Here is a 12,715-nt window from a genome sequence, read left to right as displayed (position 1 = left end):
TACAATAGTGACAGAGGGAGGAACTACTACACGGGACAACGAGCGGTAAAACTGCCGGAACGGTACTGCCGCCCTTATGGTACTACCGCAGGGTAGACGGATATGGTTGCCGTAATGAACGGTGCTCTGATTTGTCAACTTGGGAGGAGATTTTCATCACCATGCTCGTAAGTGCCCAACAGAAGCCGGACACTGTTCTAGCGCTTGCGAAGTACAGTGTCAAGATACAGTCGATGGTCATCAGATGAAGAAAGAGTAATCCACAAGAAAAGGGGAGAATGAAAAATAAATATCCAACTTCTTAATTTACATTCCTTGAATTCTGCATATGTGCATGGCACGTGCCAATTACTTAGTATATCTAATAGTGGCGGTTAGGCTGCATATCTAACTTGGCCAACGACAACTGAAATGTTGTGTATCAGGAAGATCAACAGTTAAGACAGCACGCTGGGAATTAATCCAATGGCTTGAGCAATATCTATCTTCTTCCTACAATAATCCTCATAGAACTTTGGTTTCTGCGTCTGGAAAAAAAGGAACATCACTTGAGTAAACTATAGTTGAAACTTGAAACAGACATGCAGATGCAGTTTATAATAAAGTACCTCCTTTCTAAGTGCCTCTGCAATCAACTCCCGGGCTTTATCCTCTGTAATCAGGCTTTTGTCCTCTGCAAACTATGGTCAGGTATAGCATCAGATACAAGAACAATGTTTCTATGGTTTTGATCTAGGCTAATGCCGAGTATTTTGAAAACCTACACTACTGGAAAAACCATAGCACTTTAGGTTGTAGGTAGGAAATAGTGTACAAATACAATGAAGCATTTGGCGATGGCAGTATTTACTAAAGTTTCTGATTTCTTATTTTGCATTCCGTAGCGCTATCATAAAAAAGAAAATATATATATACACATAAGATTTTTGGCATGCAGATGCGCGTTCAAGACAACTGTTTTGTTAATTGGCTCGGTATATTAACTAACATATCAGATCTATACTTCTATATCCTCTATATGACAAAGTTTCAAAGCAACATATGTTGTAACACTGGTAGCTAACTGCATACTGGATGATGCGTAAGATCCAAACTAGTAGACGCAAAATCAGAGTAGGACACTAACTAAAACATCCCATGCAATTGTTTCTCTGTTTGGAGAAAACAAAGCGGGAGCAGATATTTTTATACTCCAAAAATACCATAATATTGGGAGTACTCCAGTTTGTAGAACTGTGGTATTTACTAGGTCCAAACTCCAAACACCAGAAAGTAACTATAATTCTTTTCAGAAATCATGGTATTCAGAAAAAACTCTAAAAACACTTTGCATCCATTCCAAACATGGCGTAAGAGTATGAGACACGGAACGACACTTACTTCCTCAAGGCAAGCTGTGCAAGCAAGAAACTGAAAAAGGAAAAATATGAAAATGATGAGCATATAACACCTATAACCATGAATATCATGTGAATTTGGAAACCATCTGCAAAAGGAAAACAATTTACCTCCTCTTCCAAGTCGGAGCAGAATGTGTCATTCTTCAGTGCACGTCTCATTCTTTCATGGCGTAACGGGAACATGTTAAGTTCATAGACTTCATACAAAGCATCTCTGAAATTCTTCTGAAAATTGTTCAAGGGAGAAAAGGAAAATGCATCACAAAGCATCAAAAAACAAGAGTTATAATCATTCAATCCTTGCTTGGTTGTTCAGTACTAACCTCCACTGTGTACCTTTGCCAAATCTCGTAATAGAGACCATCAAACTCGTTGTAGCAGCACACATCAAAACCCATACTATCTAACCACTCCTGAATTAAAAAATATACAATTGTTACATACAAAACACCTAAATGAAAATAACAAGTGTACGAGAGACCCTACATAGAAGCCAGAAAAGGCTAAGCCCCCATATATCTCCGAGAAGTCAGTAGCGATCTTGATTGCTTGGTAAGTTCCTCTGGTCAAAATCTTTCTCCACTAAAATAGAAGAGAAATTATGATGGTGCTAAAGTATGTATATTGACGTATATAGTGTCACTCGATGTGTTTTTGTATAGCCATGCTTACCGTAAGAGATGGAGGCTTATTTAGCACATATGCTTCAATCCACTGCCGCGAGACGGGAAAAAAAAAAGATTGTTAGTACAAACAAATCTACATTTGAGTAACTTTATCATATCTATGGTGCATACCTTAAGTTTCTTGGACAATTCTTCACAAAAATTGACATATTCTTGTTCAATCTTATAACTATGACAATCCGTGTGGTACTCATCCCAATTGACATACTCAAAACCACCCTACATCAAAAAGCATTAGAGAGGTAGCCAACAATAACAAAAAAAAGAATAGCTGACTCGAATAATTATACTTGACCATTTTATAAGTTCGGATACATTTGCCAAAAAGGTCATTTAAAGGAAATAATATAGTCTGCTACCCTTGGTAGGAAAAAAAAACTACGAAGAGTTTCACTATTTTATTATTAACGCGATAAGGTAGCAATCACATAAAAGGCAATAAGGTGATTATCCTGAATACGCACTATATTTGTATTTAGTCAAACTGGCTAGAAATTGATGAGTATCACATTCTAGCTTATAAAATTATTATGACATTATAGAACACTTCTTTCAAGGTAACAATAATTAAAACGTACAGCTACTGCTAGCATGAACATGCGTGCGAATTATTCTAGAAGAATATAGGGATCCCAAGAATATAACAGGAATATACTGGAACGTTTTTTTTAGCCTTTTATGAGGTTTTACAACTACAACACCATATAAAGATTTTGATCTAACAACAGAATTGTCGTTTTGGTGAGTAGTTTCTGAGCTTAAATATTGGTCTATTGTACTAGATCAACAAAACATAACCAGATGCATACAACTTGTCTGGAAAAAAAAACATACGTACATAATTTCGAGGGACCAGCCGTTGGTAGTCCTCCAGGCCAGCAAGTTTGCAGTAATCAGGGTGGAAAGACCAATCTAATCTGTCATCTTCCTCGTAGCTCTCAGAAAATCTCTGCTCCACAGGACGACTGCCAGAGGGGTAGTCCTCAAAGCACTTAGAAGATCTCTGCCCCACAGGACGATTGCCATGGGGGTAGTCTTCTTTCAATTCATCATAGCAAAGTTTATCCTCAGGCCCATGTTGTGACAGCTATAGACAATGAGATCAATCATGAGATTAAGTAACTATGAATGTTATGACCGGTACAACGTACCAACGGAGGAGGCCCAATGGGCAGGGTTAATTACGGGCTCAGCCCAAGTTATCTTACCTATCTTAGAAGTCCAAGTTATATTAGAGTCCAAGTTAGAGTCCAAGTTATCTAGGGTTTAGTGGAGGCTGTCCTCCTTTATAAACACATGTACCCCTTCGATATTAATCAGACAATAAACAGTATATTCTGTTGTCGTCTCCCTCAGGAGACGAGAGCCCCAAACCCTAGCCGCCTCCCCCTCTCTCTCTCACGCCGCGACGGCGCCCAACCGCCGGCGCCCGCGTCCCCAACCTCGCAGCCCGCACTTCCACCCCTACAACCTACATCCGAGACCTGGTAGAACCCTAGCCTCTACCAATTTGGTATCAGGTAGCTTGGGTTCGATGAGTTTGTCGGACCTTCCCACCACCACCGACGCCGCCACCACCGCCTTCCCCGCCACCTCACAGCAGCCGCCGCCGCCGCACCACTCACCGCCGCCGGCCGCCTCCGGTCCTGCGGCCTTGGCGGCCGAACCCGCCCCCGTCCTCTCCCCGGCGGAGATGTCCTCGGCGATCCGCGACCTCAACCTGGCGGTCTCGAACCTCCGGACTCTCCTCTAGGCTCCGTACGCAACCCCGCCACCACCGCCTCCGCCGGCGGCGCCCTTCGCGCCACCGCCCACGGCGACTGTCGTGCCCCAGGGCCTGCCGATCACCCAGGTCCGGTGGCCGCCGTCGCCGTCCCCGCTACCGACGTGGATGGACACGCCGACCTACACGACGGCGCCACTACAGCTGACGGTGTTGCAACCACCCGCCCCCACCTTCGGGGGGTTCGGCGGGCACACTGATCCGTACGCCGGGAGCTCCGTGGTGCCGCAACACTCTCCTTCCGCCGCGCTGGGCCGTCACGAGGGCACCTACGCGGCCTCGCCACACGTGCAGCAGCCACCCCGCTTCACCAAGCCGGAGTTCGCCACCTACGACGGCACCGTCGACCCCCTGAACTGGCTTAATCAGTGCGACCAGTTTTTTAGGGGGCAGCGGACCATGGCGTCCGACCGCACGTGGATCGCCTCCTACCACCTCCGTGGCGCCGCCCAGACTTGGTACTACGCCCTCGAGCAGGACGAGGGCGGGATGCCTTCATGGGAGCGCTTTCGCGACCTGTGTCTCCTCCGGTTCGGCCCCCCCCCCCATACGTGGGAGTCGCTTGGCCGAGCTCGGTCGCCTTCCCTTCACCACCTTGGTGCAGGACTTCGTCGACCGCTTCCAGACGTTGGCCTGCCATGCGCCTGACGTCACGGCTCGCCAACGCGCCGAGCTCTTCGTCGGCGGCCTTCCCGACCACATCCGCATCTACGTCGAGATGCGCGACCCCCAGGACCTGCAGACGGCCATGTATTACGCACGCGCGTACGAGCAGCGCGCCAACGCCCTGCAGCAGGCGTTCCCGGGCCGCGGCACGCGTTCCCCGACCCGCACCGCCCCGGCGGCCGCCACCCCGACACGCCCCGCCCTGCCGGCCGCTACGGCGGCTGCCCCCGCGCCGACACGCACCTTCCGGCGCTTGACGTCGGCCGAGCAGCTCGAGCGGCGCCGCAAGGGCCTGTGCTTCAACTGCGACGAGCCGTATGCGACGGGTCATACGTGCGCCCGCCTGTTCTACTTGGAGACCGTCGACGACGCGGAGGTGGAGGCCCTCACCGCGGAGCTCGACGCCACCACACTCTCCGAGGCCGGCGTCACGACCTACGGGCCGGTCGACGCGACCGCCTTCGTCGTCTCCCTTCATGCCATGGCTGGCATCAAGACGGCAAAGACGATGCTGCTTCCGGTGACGATCAACGGGGAGCGTCTAACCACGCTCGTGGACACGGGTTCGACGCACAACTTCCTGTCCGGGGACGCCATGCGCCGCCTCGCACTCCAACCGGCGGGCTCGGAGAAGTTCAGCGTCACCGTCGCCAACGGGGACCGCCTTGCTTGCCAGGGGGTGGCGCGGCAGGTTCCCGTCCTCATCGGCGACGAGCCGTTCTCCATCGACTGCGTCGGCATCGACCTGGGCTGCTACGACTTCATCCTCGGCATCGACTTCCTGTCCACTCTCGGCCCCATCCTTTGGGACCTCGATGTGCTGTCCCTCATCTTCTGACGCGAGGGCGACCGTCGCGTTCAGTGGACAGGCATCGGCGGCTCCGGCGCCGTGACTCCACAGCTCCAGTTGATGGCGTCCGCACTGGACGAGGCGCATCCCCTCCTGGCCGACCTCCTGCAGCAGCACAGCGACATCTTTGACGAGCCACAGGGCCTCCCTCCCGTGCGGCCCTGTGACCACCGCATCCACCTGCTGCCGGACACGGCACCTGTCGCCGTGGGTCCGTACCGGTACCCTCAGCTGCAGAAAGACGAGCTCGAGCGTCAGGTGGCGGTCATGCTCGCGCAGGGCATCATCCGGATTTCGACATCGCCGTTCTCCGCCCCGGTGCTCCTTGTGCGCAAGTCCGACGGCACATGGCGCTTCTGCATCGACTACCGCGCCCTCAACGCCCTGACGTCCAAGGACAAGTTCCCCATCCCCGTCGTGGATGAGCTCTTGGACGAGCTACACGGAGCGCGCTTCTTCACCAAGCTCGACCTTCGCTCGGGCTACCATCAGGTGCGCATGCACCCTGACAACATCGAGAAGACGGCGTTCCGCACTCACCATGGCCACTTCGAGTCCCTGGTGATGCCGTTCGGCCTCTCCAACGCGTCGGCGACCTTCCAGGCCTGACGCCTCTGGCATCGGCTTCGGCGCCGTCCTTCACCAGGGCGAGGGACCGCTCGCCTTCTTCAGCCGCCCCTTCGCCGCTCGCCATCACAAGCTCGCGGCCTACGAGCGCGAGCTTATTGGGCTGGTTCAGGCGGTGCGCCACTGGCGGCCTTATCTTTGGGGCCGGTCATTCCGTGTGCGCACGGACCACTACAGCCTCAAGTTTTTGCTGGACCAGCGCCTCTCCACAGTTCCGCAACACCAGTGGATCAGCAAGCTCTTTGGCTTCGACTTCACCGTTGAGTACCGCCCCGGCCGTCTCAACACGGTCGCCGACGCCTTGTCCCGCCGCAACACTGAGGATGTCGCGGACGACGTCGCCATGGCTGGCACTATCATGTGCATTCGCTCCGGGCCATCTTTCGCCTTCACCAACGACATTCGCCGGGCAACTTCGATGGTCGTGGACGCCCAGGGCCTGCGCCAGCGCCTTGACGCCGGCGAGCTGGACGCGCCCTGGCGCTTGGACGAGGGGCTACTCCTACATGGCCGCCGCATCTTCGTGCCCGACCATGGCGACCTGCGCCGCCAGGTCCTGACCTTGGCGCACTCTGCAGGGCACGAGGGCGTGCAGAAGACTCTCCATCGTCTCCGTGCTGATTTTTACATCCCCGGTGATGGCGCGATGGTCCGCGACTGGGTACGGTCGTGCGTGACGTGCCAGCGGAACAAGACGGAGACACTACGACCCGCGGGTCTACTGCAGCCGCTGGACGTACCCTCCCAGGTGTGGGCGGATATTTCCATGGACTTCATCGAGGGCCTTCCCAAGGTGGGCAGCAAGTCTGTCATCCTCACGGTGGTTGACCGCTTCTCCAAGTACGCGCACTTCATCGCCCTGGGTCATCCATATACAGCCGCCTCCGTGGCGCGGGCCTTCTTCGACGGCATCGTCCGCCTCCACGGTTTTCCGTCGTCCATCGTCAGCGATCGTGATCCCGTGTTTCACGGGACATGTCTGGCGGGATCTCTTTCGACTGGCGGGCGTGAAGCTCCGCATGAGCACGGCGTTCCACCCTCAGACAGACGGCCAATCCGAGGTGGTCAACAAGGTGATCGCCATGTACCTGCGCTGTGTTACTGGTGATCGTCCACGAGCTTGGGTGGACTGGTTGGCGTGGGCGGAGTACTGCTACAACACCTCCTATCACTCCGCCCTGCGCACCACGCCTTTCGAGGTGGTCTACGGGCGCCCACCTCCGGCGATGCTCCCTTACGAGCCTGGGACGGCTCGGTCCGAGACGGCGGGCGACTTACTCCGCACCCGCGACGACATTCTGGCTGAGGCACGCCAGCGTCTTCTCCAAGCACAGCAGCTGGCTCGGAAGTACTACGATGCTCATCATCGCGAGGCGGAGTTCGCGGTGGGCGATTGGGTGTGGCTGCGCCTCCTCCACAGGACCACGCAGTCTCTGGACCCGCGCTCCAAGCGCAAATTGGGACCTCGCTACACCGGTCCCTTTCGTGTGCTGGAGCGTGTCGGCACACTCGCATACTGCTTGGAGCTGCCAGCTGGTTCTCGCCTCCACGACGTCTTCCATGTCGGCTTACTGAAGGCCTACCGCGGGGACCCTCCTGCAGCGACACCGGCCCTTCCTCCTACTTCGGATGGCCGCCTCCTTCCAGCTTCCGCACAGGTGGCGAAGGTGCTACAGGCGCAGCAGCGTCGCGGCGTCTGGCATGTCTTGGTACAATGGACCGGCCTGCCAGAGGAGGAAGCGACTTGGGAGAAGCTCGACGATTTCCGCCAGCAGTTTCCAGATGTTCAGCTCGAGGACGAGCTGTTTGAGAAGGCGGGGAGAGATGTTATGACCGGTACAACGTACCAACGGAGGAGGCCCAATGGGCAGGGTTAATTACGGGCTTAGCCCAAGTTACCTTACCTATCTTAGAAGTCCAAGTTATATTAGAGTCCAAGTTATATTAGAGTCCAAGTTAGAGTCCAAGTTATCTAGGGTTTAGTGGAGGCTGTCCTCCTTTATAAACACATGTACCCCTTCGATATTAATCAGACAATAAACAGTATATTCTGTTGTCGTCTACCTCAGGAGACGAGAGCCCCAAACCCTAGCCGCCTCCCTCTCTCTCTCTCACGCCGCGACGACGCCCAACGGCCGGCGCCGGCGTCCCCAACCTCGCAGCCCGCACTTCCACCCCTACAACCTACGTCCGAGACCTGGTAGAACCCTAGCCTCTACCAATGAACATGGTATTAAGAAACCATCATACGCAGCATATAACTAGTACTCCATCCGTAAAGAAATATAAGAGCGTTTAGATCACTACTAGTGATATAAATGTTCTTATATTTATTTACGGAGGGAGTAATTGAATTATAATACAAGCAAAGCAACCTACATGGACTCAATAGTACCATATATGACATACAACACTGGGTGATGGGACTCCGAATCTAACCTGATAATATTTGGTGCGATACATTTCATGGCGAGCATTGAGGTCCTTGAGCTGCAGAGCATCCAGCTTAGTGGAAATATTGACATGAGGCTTGTCAGGCAGCTGTTTGAGATAAGCACAATACTCTTCATAACTGACATTATCTCCCAATCCCAATTTGTTCAGCCTTCGGATTTCGTCCTCCGCTTCTTCTAGTTCCTTGTTCTTCTTTGACATAGCTTGTACCATAGTTCTGTTGGCAGCTGCAGATGGCTTACGAGCATGCAAACTAGTGTTGCCGCGGAGAGTGGCACATGCACTAGATTTTAAAGAACTGGCTGGTCTGCCTTGTTGGGGGGTGTGGAATGAGGATTCTCCACCGGCGACCGTGCCGCTGACCGTCTGATCCCTGCGTTGCTTCCTTGGTGGCAGCACCGACGAGGCTGCCCGATCCCTGACTTGCTTCGGCAGCACCTTTCCACCAGGTACCGTGCCGCTGACCGTCTGACCCCTACGTTGATTCGTCTGAGGCAGCACCGACGAGGCTGCCCGATCCCCGACTTGCTTCCGCAGCACATTTCCACCAGGTACCGTGCCGCTGACCGTCTGATCCCTGCGTTGCTTCCTTGGTGGCAACACCGACGAGGCTGCCCGATCCCCGACTTGCTTCCGCAGCACCTTTCCACCAGGTACTGTGCCGCTGACCGTCTGACCGCTGCGTTGATTCGTTGGTGGCAGCACCGACGAGGGCGTCCGGTTCCCGACTTGCTTCCGCAGCACCTTTCCACCAGGTACCGTGCCGCTGACCGTCTGACCCCTGCATTGATTCGTTGGTGGCAGCACCAACGAGGGCGTCCGGTTCCCGACTTGCTTCCGCAGCACCTTTCCACCAGGTACCGTGCCGCTGACCGTCTGACCCCTGCGTTGATTCGTTGGTGGCAGCACCGACGAGGGCGTCCAGTTCCCGACTTGCCTCTGCAGCACCTCTCCATGGGAGACTGTGCCACCGACAGTCCGATCCCTGTGTTGCTTCAGGGCCACCGACAAGGGCGTCCGGTTCCTGACTTGCCTCTGCAGCACCTCTACATGGGAGAGCGTGCCACCGACCATCTGATCCCTGTGTTGCTTCAGGGCCACCGATGAGGGCTTCCGGTTCCCAAATTGCTTCCGCACCAGTTCTCCATAGGAGAGCGTGCCACCGACCATCTGATCCCTGTGTTGCTTCAGGGCCACCGATGAGGGCGTCCGGTTCCCGACTTGCTTCCGCACCAGTTCTTCATAGGAGAGCGTGCCACCGACAGTCTGATCACCGTGTTGCTTCGTCTGTACGGACAAGGGAGATCCATTCCCAACTTGCCTCGGCGACACCTTTCCACCGGAGAGGGAGCTGAGCCTCCGATTCCCAGCTTGCTTGGGTGACGGAGGAACCGACAAGGGAGACCCATTCCCAACTTGCCTCGGCGACACCTTTCCACCGGAGAGGGAGCTGAGCCTCCGATTCCCGGCTTGCTTGGGTGACGGAGGAACCGACAAGGGAGACCCATTCCCAACTTGCCTCGGCGACACCTTTCCACCGGAGAGGGAGCTGAGCCTCCGATTCCCGGCTTGCTTGGGTGACGGAGGAACCGACAAGGGAGACCCATTCCCAACTTGCCTCGGCGGCACCTCACCGCCGGAGAGGGAGCCGAGCCTCCGATTCCCGGCTTGGTTCGGTGACACGGGAGTCCGATTCCCAACTTGCTTGGGCAGCACGACCCCACCGGAGGCCGAGCCGACCGTCTGACCCTTGAGCGGCGGAGGGGGCGTCCAATTCCGGAGCTGCTTCGGCAGGGCTTGCCCACCGGACACCGTGCCGGCGGTCCAATCGCCGAGTTGATTCGGCGGCGGCACCACCGACAAGGGCGTCCGAACCCCGGCTTGATTCGGCGGCGGCCGCACTCCACCAGAGGCCGTGCCGGCGGTCTGATTCCGCGGCATCGTTCCAACTAATAGGAAGGCCCTGCCGATCAACCCGATTTGGTGGAGGCGGCCGGACGGAGACGGAGGAATCGGGTTTCGCTGAGAGAGCGGGCCGGCTAGGCTAGGGTTGTTGATACTCCTCCGTATTTGTGTTTTTCCTTTTTCTTACGCCAACTCTTGCTTATGCTGGGATAATAATAGGAGTAGTATACTAGTACTCGAAGTCACGCTCACGCCCACGGTCGGAATACGGCTGTCCGTGCTTGTAAGGCCGTCTGGCGGGCATGGGCTTTCGGCCTGGCACCGCACGCCAATGAAACAGCCCGGAACGGCCCTTTTAGGTCCTTCCAGGGATTCCTGAAAAAAAAAATCCTTTTAGGGATGTTTTGGTCAAGTCACTAGTTAAGAATTTCTATATATACATCTAAAACAAATTGTAAATTCGTTATTATCATGAGAGGAAATTCCATAAAACAATTAGTTTAACAAAGTGAATAATTGCAACACATGGTTTGGTACCTAATTACTGAAGGCTTGTTTAATTCAAGGCCATTATTTCTTCACCGGTGGAAGGGCCTGGATCTGCAAACATAAAATCAATGGATCTGCAAACATAAAATCAAGTACTTCAAATCAAGTCACTGGGCATAGAGTAAACCAATTGTTCATATGAAATTTGGCAAAAAAGAGAGTACATATTATACCATTAACACGAAGTCCACATGGTAGTAGACCCTTGCGTTTCCTCATTTTTTTTATAGCACTGTATAATCTTAATATCATCGACCCTTATAAATACTTCACACTCAATATCCTAGCAACAATTGAAAGAAAGATTTCCTCACAACAATGGCCTTAGGCTGGTTTTATGTTGACTGCAAGAAAGATTCAATTGTCCGGGTTTTCTTCATCTTGTATTTATAATTTCCTCACAACAATGAAATAAAATTGACAAAGTAAATATAACTCACTGAAGTTTGGCTGATATAAAAGAATTAGGGGAAACATAATTAGATGCAGATTACAAATTACATGTGCATGTGCGTGCGGGCGGGCGGCACACTGTGGGTTGGCCTGGGTCTACGTGCGTGCAATTCGGACTTTAGAGATAGATGGAGAAGAACTAGAGGCGGGCGGGTGGTCAGGACACAGGGCCGGCGGCCGGCGCGGCTGGGTATCGACAATCGCGTGTTGATGACAGCGGTGACGACGCTTCAGTGATTGACTTGATTGACGAAGACGAATGACCGGGTTAAGCATCAAAGATTGAAGTGTCGACCATCTAGCTCGCGAATTGGTTTTGTTCTGATCGGTTGATTATTATTATTTTTTGAGGGGTAAAAAACTGCTTTATTGATCACTATTGCGGATTACAGGAATAATAGTAGTATCAAAGGGTTCGAGTAGCCACACATGGCGTCCCTCCCCTAAATGCAGAGCATATCTAGCCAAGTGGTGAGCTTCCATGTTGGATAATCTTCCTTCATGGGTAAACGATATATGTTGAAAGTCACTCCTTCCGTCGAAGATTTCCTTGATAATAGGGGCGGATATTCCTTCAGATCCAGGGTTTATTTCTTGAACAGCATTCAGACAATCGGAAGCCACTGCAACCTTTTGCAATAAGAGGTCTCTTCCCAAAGATTGGGCTTCACGGCAAGCCAGAGTTTCCAAAATGTGAGGGTCAGTTAACCCATGGAAGACGACGGTTGATGAACCCAGGTAAGCTCCCTGGTCGTCCCTGCATACTGCACTGATCGCTCCTATGGGGGGGGCCTTGCAAACTGCACCGTCGACATTGATCTTTGTCCATCCCGCAGGGGGCTTGATCCATCGCCGAGTATTGGAGTGAACCGGGCTAGGGTTTGATCTCGATGTTGGCTTGTTCAGTTCCAGCTCTGCTATAAATCGGTTGACGAAGGCTTGTGTAGCCCCTAGACTTTGATGCTCTCCTTCATGGATCAGTTTACGTCGGGCAAACCAGATCGCCCATAGTGTTACTGTGATCTTGGTCATCTAGGTCGCAGAAACTGATGATAACATGGTGAAGAGCCAAGACCTCGCGTCTGGTTCCGCAGTCGCCATCATGTGTTCGACTAGCTCTGGATCGTGTAGTACCCAGACGCATCGAGCCATAGTGCATGTAAGCAGGGAGTGGATCCAAGAGTCCTCTGCCCCGCATATCGCACATGCCCGGGAGGGTGCCATATGGCGATGGTGCCGAACGTCTGCTGTCGGTAGAGAGCTCTGGGCCAATCTCCACGGGAAGATCTTGATCTTCGAAGGGACCTGGATCCGCCACATCGTATCCCAACATCTCCTCTCT

At 53.1% G+C, this 12,715-nt stretch overlaps 1 protein-coding gene across 1 annotated transcript; it reads right to left on the bottom strand.

Moving 5' to 3' along the window:
- Positions 1-286: 286 nt before the first annotated feature.
- On the bottom strand, positions 287-10,573 carry LOC123401370. Its single transcript, XM_045095158.1, has 10 exons — positions 8,452-10,573; positions 2,925-3,173; positions 2,198-2,305; positions 2,073-2,114; positions 1,887-1,982; positions 1,724-1,813; positions 1,509-1,625; positions 1,381-1,410; positions 609-680; positions 287-527 (listed from the first exon to the last, which is right to left on the bottom strand). The coding sequence occupies exons 1-10, from the start codon at positions 10,405-10,407 to the stop codon at positions 438-440; spliced, it is 2,850 nt and encodes a 949-aa protein (XP_044951093.1). The 5' UTR covers positions 10,408-10,573; the 3' UTR covers positions 287-437.
- Positions 10,574-12,715: the final 2,142 nt, after the last annotated feature.

This window comes from Hordeum vulgare, chromosome 6H (assembly GCF_904849725.1).
Source record: "Hordeum vulgare subsp. vulgare chromosome 6H, MorexV3_pseudomolecules_assembly, whole genome shotgun sequence".
In the NCBI taxonomy this organism is placed as follows: domain Eukaryota; kingdom Viridiplantae; phylum Streptophyta; class Magnoliopsida; order Poales; family Poaceae; genus Hordeum; species Hordeum vulgare.
Note: the sequence above shows the minus strand (reverse complement) of the source record. Positions and strands in the feature narration are given on the sequence as shown.